Here is a 19013-nt window from a genome sequence, read left to right as displayed (position 1 = left end):
GAAAACAAGCACAACAATATTAGCACATATCCAGCTTGCTAGCTGTGTTAGATGTGTTAAACCGTGTGGATTTAAGTGGAATAATTGCGAGTCGTCCTGTGGTCAAGGCAGCGTTTTAAGGTAAGGCAATTTGGTTATTAATGTTGCCCACCGTGGCATGTTGGGTTCATTTGATTTTGACTTGTGCATCTGCAGCTAGCATCATGCTTTGAAGTAGGTTCTGCTAAGGATGGGTTTATTGCGCGATGTAGACGGACTCAGATGTAATTACATTGTTTTTAAAATTCCGTGCGCTTAAAACGGTGTCCCCCTGCTAATCATGTAGCCCTAATCATGTGTTGCTTTTACTTAATGGCGAGTGAAATATCTCTGCAAATGGTATTTCAATGCTGACATGCCAAAAAGATAGCGGAGTCCACATTTGGAAGATGAAGGAAGAGAAGCCTATTTTCATGTATGTTAATTCTTAAGGACTTGTCTCTATATTGTGCGTGTTTAATGTTGGTGTCTTAACAACACACAAGCTTACGTTGTAGTGTGTGTGTGTGTGTGAGAGAGAGATTTTATCCTTGGCTGGCTACGAGCCAGTGTGGACGTTACGCAGTAATCACTGGTAATACCAGCGCTGGCTCCATCCTCTGTGATCGGAAATGTTGAGTGAGGAGAACGTGAGCCTTGTGCAGGCGATAGGACCTACGCAAAGTGCGCGCTTGCACAGTAAATAGTTTAAGTAAAAGGCGTTTCAGGGTACAACGGGAAGGGTTGACGGGTAGCCTATGAGGCCTGTACTATAAAAATGTGGCCCAGTGCCTCAGGTGTTGATGATCAGGGCTTTAAAAAAAGGTGTATAAATATCGTTTTAAAAATCGCGATATCGATATTTACTGAAAAAATCGTGATATTGATTTTTTCCAATATCGAGCAGCCCTAATCTACAGACTTTTCACAGATGTGTGGTGACAGGAAATGGTCCTAAGTTGGACTTGGGTAGCTCTTAACGTTGGCTTTGTGTTAGGGCCACGAGTTCATTATATACTGCAGTTCATTTGTGACCCTTTATTAAACCACAGGAGAGTGCCACACAGGGGAGTCTAATCCCCATCAGCAGACAATCGCAGACCAAGATGGAAGTGTGCCTGTATTCTTTTCTGTGGAGCCCAGACGCTGAGGCTGTGCTGGTGGCCATGTCCTGCTTCCGGCACCTGTGTGAGGAGGCGGACATCCGCTGCAGCGTAGACGAGCTGCCTGTACACACAGTTCTGCCCAACTACAACACTTTCATGGAGTTCGCCTCAGTCAGCAACATGATGGCCACAGGTCAGTAGTAAAACCAGGACAGAGGTCCACCTACATTTAGGTTAACCATTTTCTGGATTTCTGGAATGGATTCATGTTGCTGATTTTGGGGGGACAAACTGAGTACAGGGATATGGGGAGGTGTTTGACATTGGTGCTGTACTTTTAAGCAGCATACATTGGGCATGCACTTTGGTATCCTACTGAAATGATGGTCAAATTTTTCTTTTAACAGATAATGTGTGTTGATTACAATGATGGCACTATACCACTGCACAGCTGAATTAAAAAAAAAAAACAGCTTGTGATGTATAGAAACCAGAAAGCGCTGTTCTGAAGACATGCGTCACATGGACATTTCATAACATTAAACAGTTTAAAAATTCAATGTGTTGCTTATTAATAAATATAAAATTGTAATCTCTGGCAAATCTCAATGATGTACATCTTCAACATACAAACTTGAACAACTCAATACTCTATTTAAAGCAGTTGCAGTGTTTAAGAGCATAGCGTCTTTCCTTCTCTGCCTGCTAGGATTTTTTTGTTCGCATTGTTGACGCTTCTGCACATGGGTCAAGGGCGAGACTTGAAGGCTGTTCATTTTATAGAATATGTGTTGTATAAATGTATGATATTGTGCAACTCTTAGTTCTCCATTGATTCATCTTTGCTTTTTTCAAACGTGTGCACCAAAAAAAAACCCCAGGCATTTAGTGTTCGGTTTCCCAGACATTCCTTCATTATTATAAATAACCTGCTGCAATACGGTGTTACTAGTGGATAAAATACCCCAAAAATGTTGCATGTAATGTTGTGTTTGGGTGTGGTTTTTTTTTTTTTTTTTTTTTTTTTTAGATATAAAGTAGATAAAAAGTAACCACCTAGAAACTATAGGGGGTGCAAACTTGTGTAGCTGACTACACGTCTGTTTCTATGTGTGTGTTTGTGTAGGTCGCTCTACCCTCCAGAAGAGAGTGATGGCACTGTTGAGGAGAATTGAGCATCCTACAGCTGGCAACATAGAGGTGAAGAGTTCATTTGTTTTGATTTCTAAAGAGTCGCTTTTAGCTGTTTTGTTTTCTAACTTTTATGCTTACCAACCTCAGGCATGGGAGGACACGCATGCTAAATGGGAACAAGCAACGAAACAAATACTAAACCATCCAAAGAACAAAGTTGAAGATGGTCAGGTGAGTGATGCAATAATTCCACTTTTTTTTTCCCCAAACAATCCTTTTGTCTGAATCATTTTTCTGACCACAAGACCAGTTGTGGTGGTAGGTATATTCCCCCCCCCCCCCTTCCCCTTGCTTACACACTTCTCTAACACAAGGCCTCTCACACTTCTTAGGAGTGGATCAACATGACGGGCTTCCTGTGTGCTCTGGGTGGAGTGTGTCTGCAGCAGCGCAGTACTCCCAGCCTTGGTACCTACAGCCCACCAATGGGGCCAATGAGTGAGCGCAAGGGATCCATGATCTCCATGGGTTCGTGTGACGTGAACAGTGAGACGCCCCTTAGCAGGTTCCTGGAGAGGCTGCTGTCCCTCATGGTGTGCACACATGAAAAAGTGGGCTTGCACATCCGCACCAATGTTAAAGATCTGCTGGGACTGGAGCTGAGCCCGGCTCTCTACTCTATGCTCTTCACCAAACTGCGTAACAGCATTGGACGTTTCTTTGACACCCAAGGGCCTGTGAGTCACACTGTTTGTTAAACTTAACATTAAAAAGCATTATTTGGTGTGGACACCGTTGTAATGAATATAGCTGGGTGGTTTTATTTATTTATTTGTTATAAACTTCATTTTCTTTTTGCCAACATCCAGAAAGTACTAAATTAAGTTGAATATCTAGCCAAGGAAGATGATTCATAAGCAAGTTAGTGTTACCTCATGATGTTTTTAAGCATGACAGACATTGTGTATCTTGTGGTGCTACTGCACAAGTTAAATTGGCTTTGACTACTTCATATCTAAAACTTCATCAAAGATGCATTATTGGTTTTGACCACAAGGTGGCTCAGTTGGCTTTTCTTTCAATACAGCGAATAAGATTTTAGAAAACACTTTTTGGCAATTAGATTCTCTTAACTGTCGTTAGTTAACACATTAATATGAAGAAACCATTACCGTCACCAGCAATGCACCATATGAACAAAGTAACCTAGCATTTATTTGCTAGTTACTTAATAGTTAACTATTTTAAAATAATAAACCAAATACTGAATAATCCGGGCGGCACGGTGGTGTAGTGGTTAGCGCTGTCGCCTCACAGCAAGAAGGTCCGGGTTCGAGCCCCATGGCCGGCGAGGGCCTTTCTGTGCGGAGTTTGCATGTTCTCCCCGTGTCCGCGTGGGTTTCCTCCGGGTGCTCCGGTTTCCCCCACAGTCCAAAGACATGCAGGTTAGGTTAACTGGTGACTCTAAATTGACCGTAGGTGTGAATGTGAGTGTGAATGGTTGTCTGTGTCTATGTGTCAGCCCTGTGATGACCTGGCGACTTGTCCAGGGTGTACCCTGCCTTTCGCCCGTAGTCAGCTGGGATAGGCTCCAGCTTGCCTGCGACCATGTAGAACAGGATAAAGCGGCTACAGATAATGAGACGAGACTGAATAATCCATGCTCATAACATTTTAATGAGTATATTTAAGCCCACAATGACCAAATTGAAACAGTATTTAACATAGGAGTTTGGTAATTGAGGCTGAATAGCAAATTTTATTAATATTGAGGTTTATGGCTTGTTAATGTTAAATAATACAGTAAATTGTTAGGTAACTTTTTTTATTGTAAATTTGTTAGTGTTGTAATTTATGCTTGTTTAATGATTTTTCTACTGTCACAGTTTTGTCGTCATATCTAATTTCCATGTGTGTCTCCCTGTAGGTGCCCATAAATGACACAAATACGTTATTTGTGGAGCAGACTATTGCCATCATGAAGAACCTTCTGGACAGCCACACTGAGGGCAGCTCTGAGCACCTTGGTCAGGCTAGCATTGAGACCATGATGCTCAACTTGGTCAGGTCAGACCTTCTGAAGGATTTTACTTTAATGCTCAACATTGCAGTTAATACTGTGACATTTAAATCATTTGTATAGTTGGAGTTCAGGTGCTCTGAACCAGTTATTGAAACCATTTCTATTACATACATTGTTCAATTTACAGGACTGTGCTTAGCTTTGTCTAATATAATGTCCTGGTGGATTTTCTCACTGTCCCTGCAGATATGTGCGCATTTTAGGGAATGGGGTCCATGCAATACAGATTAAAACTAAACTTTGTCAACTTGTAGAGGTTATGATGGAACGGAGAGATGATCTCTCCTTCTGCCAAGAGATGAAATTTAGGTGAGTATCCTGTCAAATATGTCTGTCTATAGTTTTTTTTTTTTTTTTTTTTAAATGTTATCAACTTAGTGGACAGTGATGAGTAAGGGGTCATTTGTATTTCATAATGTGATGTATATACTTTTTATATAATGAGAGGGAGAGTAAAATGCATTTCACTCTCTCAGGAATAAGATGGTGGAGTACCTGACTGACTGGGTGATGGGCACCTCCAATCAAGCAGCGGATGATGATGTCAAATATCTCACACGGTACAGTTTCCGAATTATAGGCCTTTTCTTTAGAATTTAACCTTTCATCTTAGTAGTTGCACACAGGTTATTTGGTGTTTTTATTGCGTAGGGACCTTGACCAGGCCAGTATGGAGGCTGTGGTGTCTCTGCTGGCTGGTTTACCACTACAGCCTGAGGAAGGAGATGGAGTGGAGCTGATGGAGGCCAAGTCTCAGCTTTTTCTTAAGTAGGAATATTGTTTCCACTTTCAATACCCCTTTATTCAGTCTCATTAGTGTGTGTGCTTGGTCACAGTGTCAACTATGACTTCAAGCTGCTCCAGATGCTAATAAACTCCTTTATGGTAATGTTTGTGTAGTCACCATACTCTTTTAGGCTACGTTTACATTACGTCGAATCAGCGGATCATCAGATTAACGTTCTTAAAACGATTCGCGTTGACACTAAAACCGTTAGCCGTGCACACAGCAACGCCAATACGCGGATACGCTCGGCTCCGCAGGCATCCTGCGCTCCAAATCACTCCGCCCTGAACAGCGAGTGCCCTCTGGAGGGTGCGCACTCCGGCCCTGCGCAGCTCACACAGCGCGCGAGTGAAGTGAACAAGCCACGATTCGGGACTGAGCCGCTGTGTGTGAGATCCCAGCGCAGATCACTTATTACTTGCAAGTGGAAGGATGGCAAGCCTAAAGACAATCATAACTACACAATGGGCAGTATTTGCATCAGTATTTGCAGTATTTTCATACTTTTATACTCTTTAATGAAAGGTGATACAAGGCGGAAGTCTGCGCCGTTTTTCAGCAGTCGTGTCACATGACCAACGCCAGCGAATCAGGAAGGTGGATGTCACAGTGACGTTGTCCAATGAGACGCCAGCTAGAGCTCAGCACAGCGTATTCGCGTATTCTCAATGTTTACACAGCACCGGAGCTGATACGATCTAGATTGAATACGTGGACGCTGGCGGATTCCCGTTTCCCCGCTTTTTCAGGGGGGTTAATGTAAACGGACAGTGCGTCCGCGAAGAAAACGAGACAGATACGGTCTAGTGTAAACGTAGCCTTAGATTTGTGGTGCAAGCTTACATGTAAAGAAATGGAAATGTCCATTTTAACAGTTGGATGATTATCCATCATCTTGGGTCTTTGCTCTTCTTCAGGTACTTCACTCTGTTCATGAACCTTCTGAATGACTGCAGTGAGGTGGAGGAAGATGGACAGCAGGTGGGCGAAAGAAAACGGGGCATGTCCCGACGTCTCGCCTCACTACGGCACTGCACTGTACTTGCCATGTCCAACCTGCTCAACGCCAACGTGGACAGCGGCCTCATGCACTCGATAGGTCAGTCCTAATAGAAGCACTATGATTTTTCACGTGAAAAGGGGACAGTGGTGATATAACGGTTAAGGTTCTGGGTTACTGAACAGAAGGTCAGGAGTTCAAGTCCCTGCACTGCCAACCTGCTACTGCTTAGTACTTGAACAAGACCCCTTAATCCTGTCTGCTCCAGGGGCACCGTATCATAAGTGACCCTGCGCTCTGTCTCCAGCTTCCTAATAAGCTGGGATATGTGAAGAAAAGAATGCTGTATAAGTGATGAAGGCTGCTTCTTTTTCTTCTTAAAAGTATTGGTTACGCTTGAGCTGATTGGCAGGAATCTCAAATAGATTGCTTTTATCAGCAATGCACATTTGGTTTCTGATGCCAGCTCCCCCGAAAACCCATTTTAGTCTGCAAAAAAAGTTATACTACAGTATGAGTAAACTGTAACAGGCTAAAGTTGGAGCAAATACATATTTGACACGTGCTTCTGTCAGTTTACATTTTCCATCTTTACTGCTAACATAATTGGTTAGCTAATATGACAGGATTTTAAAGCTAGCAAGATGTTAAGCAAGCTTGTAGCACAACTGATTGCTGGCTTCATTTGCTGAGAAAAGGAATTGGCTGAGGTGAGAGATTAAATCCGCTCTGAATCTTTCTTTATATTGGTAAAAGTGAAAAATTTGCACCACCTTTGTTATAAGGCAGCAATTACAATGTTCTCACAAGTACTTCCTGTCCTAATGAAATTGTCAGCAGGCAGAGATTACCAACGGGATTGTAAAACATAGCGTTAGACTTGGTGTGGCACTGTATTCTTCTCTTTTTTTAAAGATTTTTTTTGGGCTTTTTTTCACCTTTATTGGATAGGACAGTGTAGAGACAGGAAATGAGCGGGGGAGGGATCAGGAAATGACCTCGGGTCGGAATCGAACCCAGGTCCCCGGATTTATGGTATGGCGCCTTATCCACCTGAGCCACGACGCCCCCGTATTCTCCTCTTTGATAATTTTGCATTGTAAAAGCAATACCCCAATGTGTTTTACAGTTGGAGCAGCATGAGGAGATGAGATTCGATGAATTTTGGTTATAATTTAGCCATTGCCTACAAGTGGAGCTCCCAATGAGTGTAAAATATATGTTCATAAATAATCACTTTTTTTTTTTAAGCAAATTAAAGATGAGCACTGGATAAAAACCCATCTAGTGTAAATAAAGAGACAAATTTTGTTGTCCGGTGATCATGTTTGATACGTTGCCTTGCACTTACACCACAGGGTTCCCTGTGGTGGTCCACGTATGTTATTCGTACGTACGTTGTAAAAGCCATCAAAAATTAGGTGGCTGCATTACCATATTCTCTAACGTATGGAGCTTTGCTCTACTAGTGATGCTGTGTTTGGCCTTTAGGTTTTTTTGAGACTCCTTTAGTTATGTTCTACATTTTATTTTCTTGTTTCTCTAGTCAGTCTGTGAAATGGGAATTAGTTCTCACAGAATCTCCAGTGGACTCTAGTGATGTAGCAGAGATGAATTTCTGTCTGTCTGCAGGACTGGGCTACCATAAAGACTTGCAGACAAGGGCTACATTCATGGAGGTGCTGACTAAGATTCTGCAACAAGGCACAGAGTTTGACACGCTGGCTGAGACTGTTCTAGCTGACCGCTTTGAGAGGCTGGTGGAACTTGTCACCATGATGGGGGATCAAGGGGAGCTTCCCATTGCCATGGCACTGGCCAATGTGGTACCCTGCTCCCAGTGGGTATGTAACCACTATACACTACTGTGGGTTACTGGATACAAAAATTGAAATGGATATTGAGACTTTGCTGGTGTCATCTGCAGGATGAGCTAGCCAGGGTGTTGGTGACGCTGTTCGACTCAAGGCACCTGCTCTACCAGCTGCTCTGGAATATGTTCTCTAAAGAGGTGGAGCTGGCTGACTCCATGCAGACTCTCTTCAGAGGCAACAGTCTGGCTAGCAAGATCATGACTTTCTGCTTCAAGGTAAATTGACGCTAATAAACTGACCTACAAAGCAATGTTCTACAAAGCACGCTTGGATAACAAGAACCGCGATAGTTTTTTGTTTGACAGTCCTTCTGTCATTCTTTCAATGATCACAATTATTTTTCCTCAGAAACATTTGGAATATTGGCACAGGAGTTCAGACTCGTGATGTATAGATGCTCGTCTAATTTTGGGTGGCCCATATAGATCACTGATATTAGCTCTGCGTGTGTGTGTTTTTTTACATCTCCAAGGCGGCCTTTTTTTGGGGGGGGGGGTCTGTTTCAATTGCATCTCCACCACCCCCTTGTTCAGCAAGGACTTAAAGGGGCCAGCTCACCCTTCCCAGTTGCAAGTGGGGAAGGGTGTGTGTGGATGTGTGAGGCAGGAGTTGCTCAGGGAGTCTTGTTCAGTATATATTTGAAAATTTTCTTCACACTTACCATTCAAGGGCCGGGGCAGGTGAGCCGCCCAGTTCTGATTAGAGGGCGTTAACATTTTATAAAGTTCATGACTTGGAGAAGTCCCAAATAGTTGACTCTGTCAACATCAGCCTTGCAAGGTTCAAGATGACTTAACCCAGTAAATGGCATTTTTGAGCTATTTTCAACCCATAAAATGCCAGTTTTTATTATTAAAATGGTAATTTTGTCAAGATTAACACAAGCATTGATGTTTCATTACAGTGCAATCACATCATTTAGTTTAAAGCTGAGGCACATTTAAGTGCAGCATTTCTTTAAAGGTCCTAGGCAATGGTTGGAGGTGAAACATAGAATATCAACTTTGTCTAGAAGAACGACCCAAAAAGCGAATTCAATCTTCCTGGTGTCTAATTTGCACCCTAAAATTGAATAAAATGCTTAAAATATGCTGTTTTGCCCAATTTCTGAAGGTTTGTTTACATCTCACTTATGCGCACTTTCACCACCAGGGGACCGTCGTCGTGACGTCATTTAAGCCAAACAGACCGGGAGCAGCTCTGTGTTTACTTGCGAACAGAGCACACGTGTATGGACTTTGGTTGTGAGAGGTTGTGTAATATGTCTGAAAGCAAATGCGATTTTGAAGTAGGAAGTCTACTAATTGAATATCGAGAGGTGAAACCATATATGTATGAACCTATGGCCGTTGCGAAGCAATCGGTGAATGTGGCTCATTGGTTTGACCGGACAGCCTCGGAATCGGACAGCGACTCGGCCGACTCTGATCGCGGTGATCCCGGACCTCAACAAGACTCGCGCCCAAACGATTTATCCTGGTAGTTATGATAAATTCCTACTTTCGTCATAATACTAAATAAGAGCCCTTTTGAAGAATAATTAAACCGCCCTCCCTAGTGGATATAGGTAACAATTACTTGACAGTGCGCCGGTAGGCCACATTAACCTGCCATCTGCGGCATTATACTATTTATAGCCTACTCTAAGCGAGGAAATATCCCTTTGTCTCATTTCCACAATGATTGTACAGGATCCCTCAGGATTCTTGACTTGTCACTTGCAAGCAAAAGTAAAAGTTTACCTCCAGTCTTCTCCTTTTTGCTTGAACGTTGCTGGTCCGTTTTTCTTCTTTGACTGCTTGATTTTGTTTCAAGCACACAATCCACACTCTCTGCCTCGTCTCCTTTTTTGGAAAAAGCCAACCCTCTCGCTCCACCTCTTTTCTCTTCCGGAAAAGCCAATCCACTCTCTCTGCCTCTTCTCCTCTCTCGGAAAAAGGTAAAAACTTCTTCCTGAACCGGTCCCTTTGTTACAGTTCACTGCAAAACAATAAGGCATGGTTTTTCTTTGGAAATTCCTGAACGCACGTCTGCACTCCAGCCGAATGGCAATGTAAGTAAATGGAAGTGGACTCAACTCAAGTGGTTCGTTTGTCTTAAATGACGTCACGCTCCGAGTGGTCACAAATCGCCGAACAGAAATTCGCCGTGATCCACACTAACTTATTTTTAATTATTACTTATTAACAATACTTATTGGGACCAGAAGAAGGTTACAGAGGGTTTTTTTTTTTTATGCCACCGTAAGGTGCAGGAGGCATTATGTTTTTGGGTTGTGTCTCCGTGCGTGCGTGCGTGCGTGCGTCTGTCCCGAAACCTTGTGAACGCGATATCTCAAAGGCTAATGAAAGGAATTTCACCAAGCTTTCACCATTTGTGCGCTTTGGGACAAACATGAACTGATTAGATTTTGAGATCAAAAGGTCTAAGGCCAAGGTCACTGTGAGGTCAAATGTATGTCCGAACACCTTGTGAACACAATATCTCCAAGGCTAATACAAGTAATTTCACCAGGTCAAGATTACTGTGAGGTCAAATGTCCATCCCCAAATCACAACTTAAGGCGTGTAGTCTACCAGGCGGAGGCATCCCCATCGACACCGTTGGCGTCGAGTTCTATCTAGTTTAACATATAAAGTTTCAAATGTGCATAAATTGAAAACTATTGCCTATGAGCTTTAAATAAATAAACTTGGCAATGGGAAGAAAGCAAAGATTCAAATAAACATCTAACAGTAGCTGTTTTTTATTGAGGATTAATACAACTAGGAGTATGGAATAAGGGAGGAGGAAAGCAGGCTAAATGTACTTTTATTATTATGAAAACATTTCAGACTAGATGAAGCTAGTTCTACATTCAGCTGTACATTTTATAAATTTTTTTTTTTAACTTTATTAGTTTCATATCACTTTTATGGCCGTGTAGGTGTGTGTCCAGGCCTGTTAATTTAATCACACTCCTGTCGTTTCCCACAGTTTTCTATATATATATATATATCTCTCTCTCTCTTTTGGCACTAAATTCAGTTCATATCCTTGCTCTGTGGCACAGTGAATTCTGTCGTGACCAGCAGTGTACATTCCATGCAACTAGTTTTGAACATGTTTGCGGCATATGCTAATTCTCAGAGGCTGATCCAGACTTGATATTAAATGCCTTTGAGGTTGGAGTTGAACACAATTGTGGTTCAACTCTCAGCTCATTATCACACTGGAAAAAGCTACTAGACTTTTCTGTACACATTACCATTCCTTAGATGGAGGATGTTTTCATTGCGCTATAAGGAGGGATCTGTTAATGGACATGAGCTTCTGTACTCAAGAGTCTCATTGAATCTGGAAATCGTTTCAGTGGAGCCACCAGCTCATCCACAGGAGCACATTTTAGAATTTGTATATCCTTAAATAGGTTTAGAGTTTATATTCCAGCACTATAAGCTGCACTGCTGGGTCCTTGAACAAGGCCCTTAAATTCAGTTGTAAGTTGCTTTAAATAACCCCATCTTGAATAAATGTATTGTAAACTGTACCGGCAGTGACAAAGCGTGAACCTTAAGAAAGATGAAAAATGCAGATGGAGGTAGCAGTAGAAAGATGGAAGATTAATGCTGTTTATTGTTTGCAGCAACTAAAACACAAATTTCAAGGTGAAACAACATGATTTAAAACAAATTTAATAGTGAATAACTGAGATTCTAAGTTGCACATAGATCTGTAGATAATTCTGACACACGGATACTGATGTATACAACTTCTCAATGTTCAAAAAAACGCGTGTCCAATCATCCGAGATGACTAAAGTATGTACAAGGATGAGTAAAACTTTAATGGTAATTGTCCGATCAGAGGACAAAAGTTAGTGCTGGCAACACCGGCAACTGCTCTGTGATGCAGGTTTGAACTGGCAGTAGCATATTTCAATAATTTATCATCAGTGGGGGGGGTGATCAAGTAGTGTGAATAAACAGCCCACTGCATACCTTTTTGTTTTCCCTTATTAAATCCTGTTGTGTCCCTTCATCCTGGTGGCATCCCTTTGTACTGTAGGTTGGTAGCACCCATTCGCACCAAAACCGATACCAATTAGCCTGGTCCTGATGTCACTGATTGCCTCTGCTTTCTGGGATTTTCCTTATTTGGCTTATGCAGAACTGCAAAACCCATCACTTTTAGTAGACAAGCTGATTTTATGAATGTTCTGTGGACTAATTAACCTGTTGCTGTGGCAACTGTCTAGACATGTCTGTTCTCCTTGGGTACTTGCGCCAAAGCGGGGACCCTGTGACAGCAAGGCTATGACAGTATCACTACATTTGTATCTGACTAACTCGTGTCTTGTCCGGATGGCTAGATAGCGTTCACGAGGCGTACAAGCAGTTTTGGGCGCCCAAAAACTTGATGCTGCTGTGGTCATGAATTCGCTTGCTGCCCTGACCACTCACTGAAAATCAGTATGAAGAGGAGTTTCAGACAAATATCCATTGCAAACTTTTTGGGCTTGACAAAGCCATCCAAGTTGCTTGATGATAATGAGGCAAGTTTTCAGTATAATATTTTTATTTATTTATTTATTTATTTATTTTTTTAAAAAAACCATCCCACGTCAAATTTTGCAAACCAAGAAATGAATGTTTACTCGCACTGAAGATTAAAGGAAAGACGGTTATTTGTGCTCTTGCTTTATACCACATAGCTGAGCAGGTATATAAATCTATTAGCTCTTTAATTCAACAAGGACATTGAGGACAAATTTTCTTGCGTTTTTTGTGTGTGGGGGGGGGGAGCGGATCCATGAGAAAACTAAGGGAATGTAGTTTTTCCAATTTGCCGATACAGCCCCATATGTCATTTATACATGCTTCAGTGCACCAATATCAGTTTTTATTTCAAAAATCTCATCTCATTATCTCTAGCCGCTTTATCCTTCTACAGGGTCGCAGGCAAGCTGGAGCCTATCCCAGCTGACTACGGGTGAAAGGCGGGGTACACCCTGGACAAGTCGCCAGGTCATCACAGGGCTGACACATAGACACAGGCAACCATTCACACTCACATTCACACCTACGGTCAATTGAGTCACCAGTTAACCTAACCTGCATGTCTTTGGACTGTGGGGGAAACCGGAGCACCCGGAGGAAACCCACGCGGACACGGGGAGAACATGCAAACTCCACACAGAAAGGCCCTCGCCGGCCACGGGGCTCGAACCCGGACCTTCTTGCTGTGAGGCGACAGCGCTAACCACTACACCACCATGCCGCCCCTATTTCAAAAATATGTAACAGAAAAAATTCATTTGCACCTGATCTGGGGTCATGACTGATCATTACCAGTCAGTTGGATTTCCCAGGAGCTGACAGCGGTCCTTGAAGGATTGGGAATATTACTTTCACAGGCTTATTCTTCAGTCAAAACAGGATTGCCGAGAGATGTGATCAGTTTTTAGGTATTATGTGTTTTTATACAAATTTTCCAAGGCTATTTGACCTAATCATTTAAATATTTGACTAGCACTGTGTGAAGTTTTATCATGGACAAAATGTATTCTAATAGAGACATTAAACTTAGCTTTACTCCACCAAAATTTGCCTCTCAAAATGCAGGAAATGGCGTTTGAGGGTTAAAAATCCCAAAATTTCCCAGGGGACGTCCCTAGATTTGGCGCACCTTTGGCACGCGACACATCGTTCCCCCCCCCAGTCCAAAACTTCCTGCCACCACCTCTGATTATTCTTCTGCAAAGTGAATCGCGCATCATGACATCTGACTCCTCCTCAAAACAGTGGCATAGCCAGGATTTTTAACATGGGGTGGCCAAAGGGGGGCCAAGGATATACAGGGGGTGGCCATGCTGTGACTAAATAAAGGGGAGGGGGGGTGTTCCGGGGGTCCTCCCCCGGGAAATTTTGAATTAGCTAGATTTGATTTCCTGTATTCTGATGTATCTGGTGGCGTATCTGGTGGCTAACTCACTGCAAAACAAAGAAACCATCCAACTAGTTTACTCTAGTTAAGCATCAGGATTTTAACGATCACTACTAAAATGCAAAAGTAAAAACTAAAATATCACCTGTCCCAGGCACCTGGGAAGTAGTCAGACTTGAATAAAGAGTGCTTTGCTCAGGAAAAGGAAAATACTTGTATACTTAACTCATACATACAACATTTACAACGTGATATTGTCCATTGTAAGTACTGTACAAATTAAATGTGTTGAGTTACAAAATGTGTGCACGTGTGTGAGTGAGTGAAAGTGTTACACTGATGTAACATGACATACAGGGAGTGCAGAATTATTAGGCAAGCTGTATTTTTGAGGATTAGTTTTATTATTGAAAAACAACCATGTTCTTGATGAACCCAAAAGACTCATAAATATCAAAGCTGAGTATTTTTGGAAGTTGGAGTAGGGCTTTCTTAGTTTTAGCTATCTTAGGAGGATATCTGTGTGTGCAGGTGACTATAACTGTGCATAATTATTAGGCAACTTAACAAAAAACAAACATATACCCATTTCACTCATTTATTTTCACCAGGGAAACCAATATAACAACTCAACATTCACTAATATACATTGCTGGCATTCAAAAACAACAACAAAAAAACAAATCAGTGACTAATATAGCCGCCTTTCTTTACAAGGACACTCAAAAGCCTGCCATCCATGGATTCGGTCAGTGTTTTGATCTGTTTGCGATCAACATTGCGTGCAGCAGCAACCACAGCCTCCCAGACACTGTTCAGAGATGTGTACTGTTTCCCCTCCTTGTAGATCTCACATTTGATGAGGGACCACAGGTTTTCTATGGGGTTCAGATCAGGTGAACAAGGAGGCCACGTCATTAATCTTTCTTCCTTTAGACCCTTTCTGGCCAGCCATGCTGTGGAGTACTTGGATGCGTGTGATGGAGCATTGTCCTGCATGAAAATCATGTTTTTCTTGAAGGATGCTGACTTCTTCCTGTACCACTGCTTGAAGAAGGTGTCTTCCAAAAACTGACAATAGGACTGGGAGTTGAGCTTGACGCCATCCTCAACCCGAAAAGGTCCCACAAGCTCATCTTTGATGATACCAGCCCATACCAGTACCCCACCTCCACCTTGCTGGCATCTGAGTCGGACTGGAGCTCTCTGCCCATTGCTGATCCAGCCACGAGCCCATCCATCTGGCCCATCAAGACTCACTCTCATTTCATCTGTCCATAAGACCTTAGAAAAATCAGTCTTGTGATACTTCTTGGCCCAGTCTTGACGTTTCATCTTGTGTGTCTTGTTCAGTGGTGGTCGTTTTTCAGCCTTTGTTACCTTGGCCGTGTCCCTGAGTATTGCACACCTTGTGCTTTTTGACACTCCAGTGATGTTGCAGCTCTGAAATATGGCAAAACTGGTGGCGAGTGGCATCTTGGCAGCTTCACGCTTGACTTTCCTCAGTTCACGGGCAGTTAGTTTGCGCCTTTTTTTTCAACGCGCTTCTTGCGACCCTGTTGACTATTTTGAATGAAGCGCTTGATTGTTCGATGGTCACGCTTCAAAAGCTGGGCAATTTTAAGAGTGCTCCATCCCTTTGCAATATATGTCACTATTTTTTACTTTTCTGAGTCCGTCAAATCCCTCTTCTGACCCATTTTGCCAAAGGAAAGGAAGTTGCCTAATTTTGCACACCTGATATAGGGTGTTGATGTCATCAGACCACACCCCTTTTCATTACAGAGATGCACATCACCTGGTATGCTTAATTGGTAGGAGGCTTTCAAGCCTATGCAGCTTGGAGTAGGCCAACATGCATAGAGAGGGTAATGTGGTCAACATACTCATTTGCCTAATAATTCTGCACTCCCTGTAGATGAGGTGTAGTGCATGAGTGTGGGGGGGGGGGAGTATGTGCACTGCATGTAGATATAGATGAGCTGTAGTATACGAATTTTGTGTGTGTGAGAAGATATGTTACATGTACAAAAATGAAGTGCATAAATTGTGTGTGAGGGAGTGTATGTTCAGAGTGCATGAGTGTTTTGTGTGTTGTATGTGAATATAGAAATGTAGTGCATGAGTGTTGTGTATACCAGTGAGTGTGTTACATGTAAATGTAGTACATCATGCATGAGTGGTGTGTGTGTGTGTGTGTGTGTAAGAGAGGGTGTGTGTTGTGAGTGAGAGAAAGGCATAGTGTGTGTTAAGAGAGTTAAGACAGTGCACGAGTGTTACATTTTAAATATAAAAATTTAGTGCATGAGTTGTGTGTCTGTGTTGAGTGTATGAATGTTGCATGTAAATATAGAAATATAGTGCACAAATTGTGTGTGAGAGTGAGATAGACTGTGTTAAGAGAGTGCATAAGTGTTGTGAGTGTGTTACATGTAAATATAGAAATGTGGTGCATGAGGGGGTAGGGGGAGAGTGTGTGTTGAGAGAATGCATGAGTGTTGTATATGTATGAGTGTGACAATTATTAATCAATATGTACTCCCACCAGTAACACACAACATCTCTATATTTTCATGTAACAGACAAACATTAACTTTTAAAAGTTGTATTCTGCGGTTAGAGTGAGCAAAGTGATTCACAGACAGCTAACGTGCCGACGTAATTTTCTCTTTTGAGTCGTACAATCGAAAACCACCGACGTTTTGCTTTGTCTGTTTGCACACAGCACAAATCCCACTGTAGCCGGATATCTGTAAAGACGCATATTTATCTGTACGGTTGCATTTACATGTAAACGAAGGTTTCAGTCACTGAAAACGGATACTTTCAAAAACCCCAGGCAAAGTGGAGGTTTCTGGAAACTTTGAATTGTCTGAGGACAGAATTGTAACTGTATGTCTACAAAGTGAGAACTTGAAGAGAGTATAAGAGATGAATAACTTGCATCCAAAATTAATTGCACGTTCACGTAGTTCGGAGGTTGTTGTGTTGTCGGACTAGAGCATGACTATCTGATACCACCTGCTGCTTGAACGCGTGAAATGTTTGTGCTACAGTAATATGCATCCCCGCAGAAATCAAATAGGGGGAACAAAAATCCAGCGGGCGGGACTAACATTTCGTGGGATATATCGGTTTTATAAATTTTATTGTCCGGCCCTGGGGTGGCCAGGGTGGGGCCAAAGCGTGCCCTGGGGTGGCCACGACCCCCCCCCGGCCACCCCTTAGCTCTGCCCCTGCCTCAAAACAAAGTTCACCTGTGTCTATCAAATCGTAGAACAGAAGAACAATTCAAAACTAGATAGAACTCTGCATCGATGGGGATGCCTCCGCCCGGTAGACTACACGCCTTATTAAGGTGTGATTTGGGGATGGACATTTGACCTCACAGTAATCTTGACCTGGTGAAATTACTTGTATTGGCCTTGGACATATTGTGTTCACAAGGTTTCCGGATAGACATTTGACCTCACAGTGACCTTGACCTTAGACCTTTTGATCTCAAAATCTAATCAGTTCATGTTTGTCCCAAAGCGCACAAATGGTGAAAGCTTGGTGAAATTCCTTTCATTAGCCTTTGAGATCGCGTTCACAAGGTTTCGGGACGCACAGACAGACAGACAACCCGAAAACATAATGCCTCCTGCACCTTACGGTGGCGGAGGCATAAAAATTACAGAAGCAAGAAAACCACCTTCTTTATGTCGAGACTTTCCTGACATCAGCTTTTGGGAACAGAATGTTGTGAAAGCCAAAGCATTTACTATCAAAGGGCTCTGACTTAAACTGTGGGCTAGATGGTATCCCCACCCCTGCGTGTCTCATCAACCCCAAGGACAAGTAGTTACAGAGCTTTTTGCACTCTGTCATTTATACAGTGATGCTTGTTATTGTTAAAACAATATCTGAAGTGGTGTTTGTAAAATAACAAAATATCTTGCTCTCGAAGATTTTTATTTTAATTTTATCTAATAGTGGATGGTACAATAATTACAAAGGCTAACAGAATCGGCACGTTCCAGTTGTGGCTACAGTCATACAGTAACTATATAATCACCTTTGTAATAATAATTTAAATAAACAGTAAATGTTCAGTTCCCTTTTCATTAATTCTCGATTCAAAGCCACAACTGGGTCACATGGGTTGATGAGTGTTTAACGGACCGTAACAATTTTACCCAAAATAGTTTTTCCCACTTTTTAGTTGATTTTATTTCCATTTCACGTGTGTGTAGCTGTTGTAAAGTTGTGTGCGTGTGCGCGTGTAACTCTCTTGAACTGTAGGTTCTTTTCTACACTCTGGTTCCACGGTACCATTTTGCACAGGACTGTGTTCCTTTGATAATCGAAACAAAGCTCCAGCATTATTATTATTATTATTATTATCATCATCATCATCCTCGGCGGCACGGTGGTGTAGTGGTTAGCGCTGTCGCCTCACAGCAAGAAGGTCCTGGGTTTGAGCCCCGTGGCCGGCGAGGGCCTTTCTGTGTGGAGTTTGCATGTTCTCCCCGTGTCCGCGTGGGTTTCCTCCGGGTGCTCCGGTTTCCCCCACAGTCCAAAGACATGCAGGTTAGGTTAACTGGTGACTCTAAATTGAGCGTAGGTGTGAATGTGAGTGTGAATGGTTGTCTGTGTCTATGTGTCAGCCCTGTGATGACCTGGCGACTTGTCCAGGGTGTACCCTGCCTTTCGCCCGTAGTCAGTTGGGATAGGCTCCAGCTTGCCTGCGACCTTGTAGAAGGATAAAGCGGCTAGAGATGATATGAGATTATTATCCTCATTCAAAACTCTCCACAGCTTAATATGCCCCAAATTATTAATTCTTCTGCGACTAGAACTTTTCTGAATGTGTCTGCATATATTGGTGCTTATGGTTTTGTGGATTTATCGTAATTATGCTTCACCTATTTAAATAAAATAAATCAACTGCATTCTGTCCAAAATAAAGCTCTGGGCAAGTAGAATTGTTTTTCAGGCAAGTATGTCAAGAATGTTTTGAGTGCTGCTTGCCCATTGGGCAAGTAATGCTGGGAGATTTTTTATTTTTATCCCCCCCCCAGGACTGCTTCTGTATTAGGAGTTA

General features: G+C 42.4%; 1 protein-coding gene across 2 annotated transcripts in view; it reads left to right on the top strand.

The window, feature by feature from the left end:
- The window catches only part of nf1a (neurofibromin 1a), a 97635-nt gene that overhangs the window by 22384 nt on the left and 56238 nt on the right, over positions 1–19013 (top strand). For both annotated transcript variants that reach the window (XM_060944049.1, XM_060944048.1), the window contains exons 17-27: positions 1071–1317; positions 2251–2324; positions 2406–2489; positions 2651–2995; positions 4186–4325; positions 4528–4650; positions 4818–4901; positions 4993–5109; positions 6046–6227; positions 7761–7972; positions 8056–8217. In XM_060944049.1, the coding sequence (XP_060800032.1) occupies positions 1071–1317; positions 2251–2324; positions 2406–2489; positions 2651–2995; positions 4186–4325; positions 4528–4650; positions 4818–4901; positions 4993–5109; positions 6046–6227; positions 7761–7972; positions 8056–8217 (1770 nt within the window). The remainder of the gene's footprint in view (positions 1–1070; positions 1318–2250; positions 2325–2405; positions 2490–2650; positions 2996–4185; positions 4326–4527; positions 4651–4817; positions 4902–4992; positions 5110–6045; positions 6228–7760; positions 7973–8055; positions 8218–19013) is intronic.

The sequence above is a fragment of the Neoarius graeffei genome, chromosome 17 (assembly GCF_027579695.1).
Source record: "Neoarius graeffei isolate fNeoGra1 chromosome 17, fNeoGra1.pri, whole genome shotgun sequence".
Lineage (NCBI taxonomy): Eukaryota > Metazoa > Chordata > Actinopteri > Siluriformes > Ariidae > Neoarius > Neoarius graeffei.
Note: the sequence above shows the minus strand (reverse complement) of the source record. Positions and strands in the feature narration are given on the sequence as shown.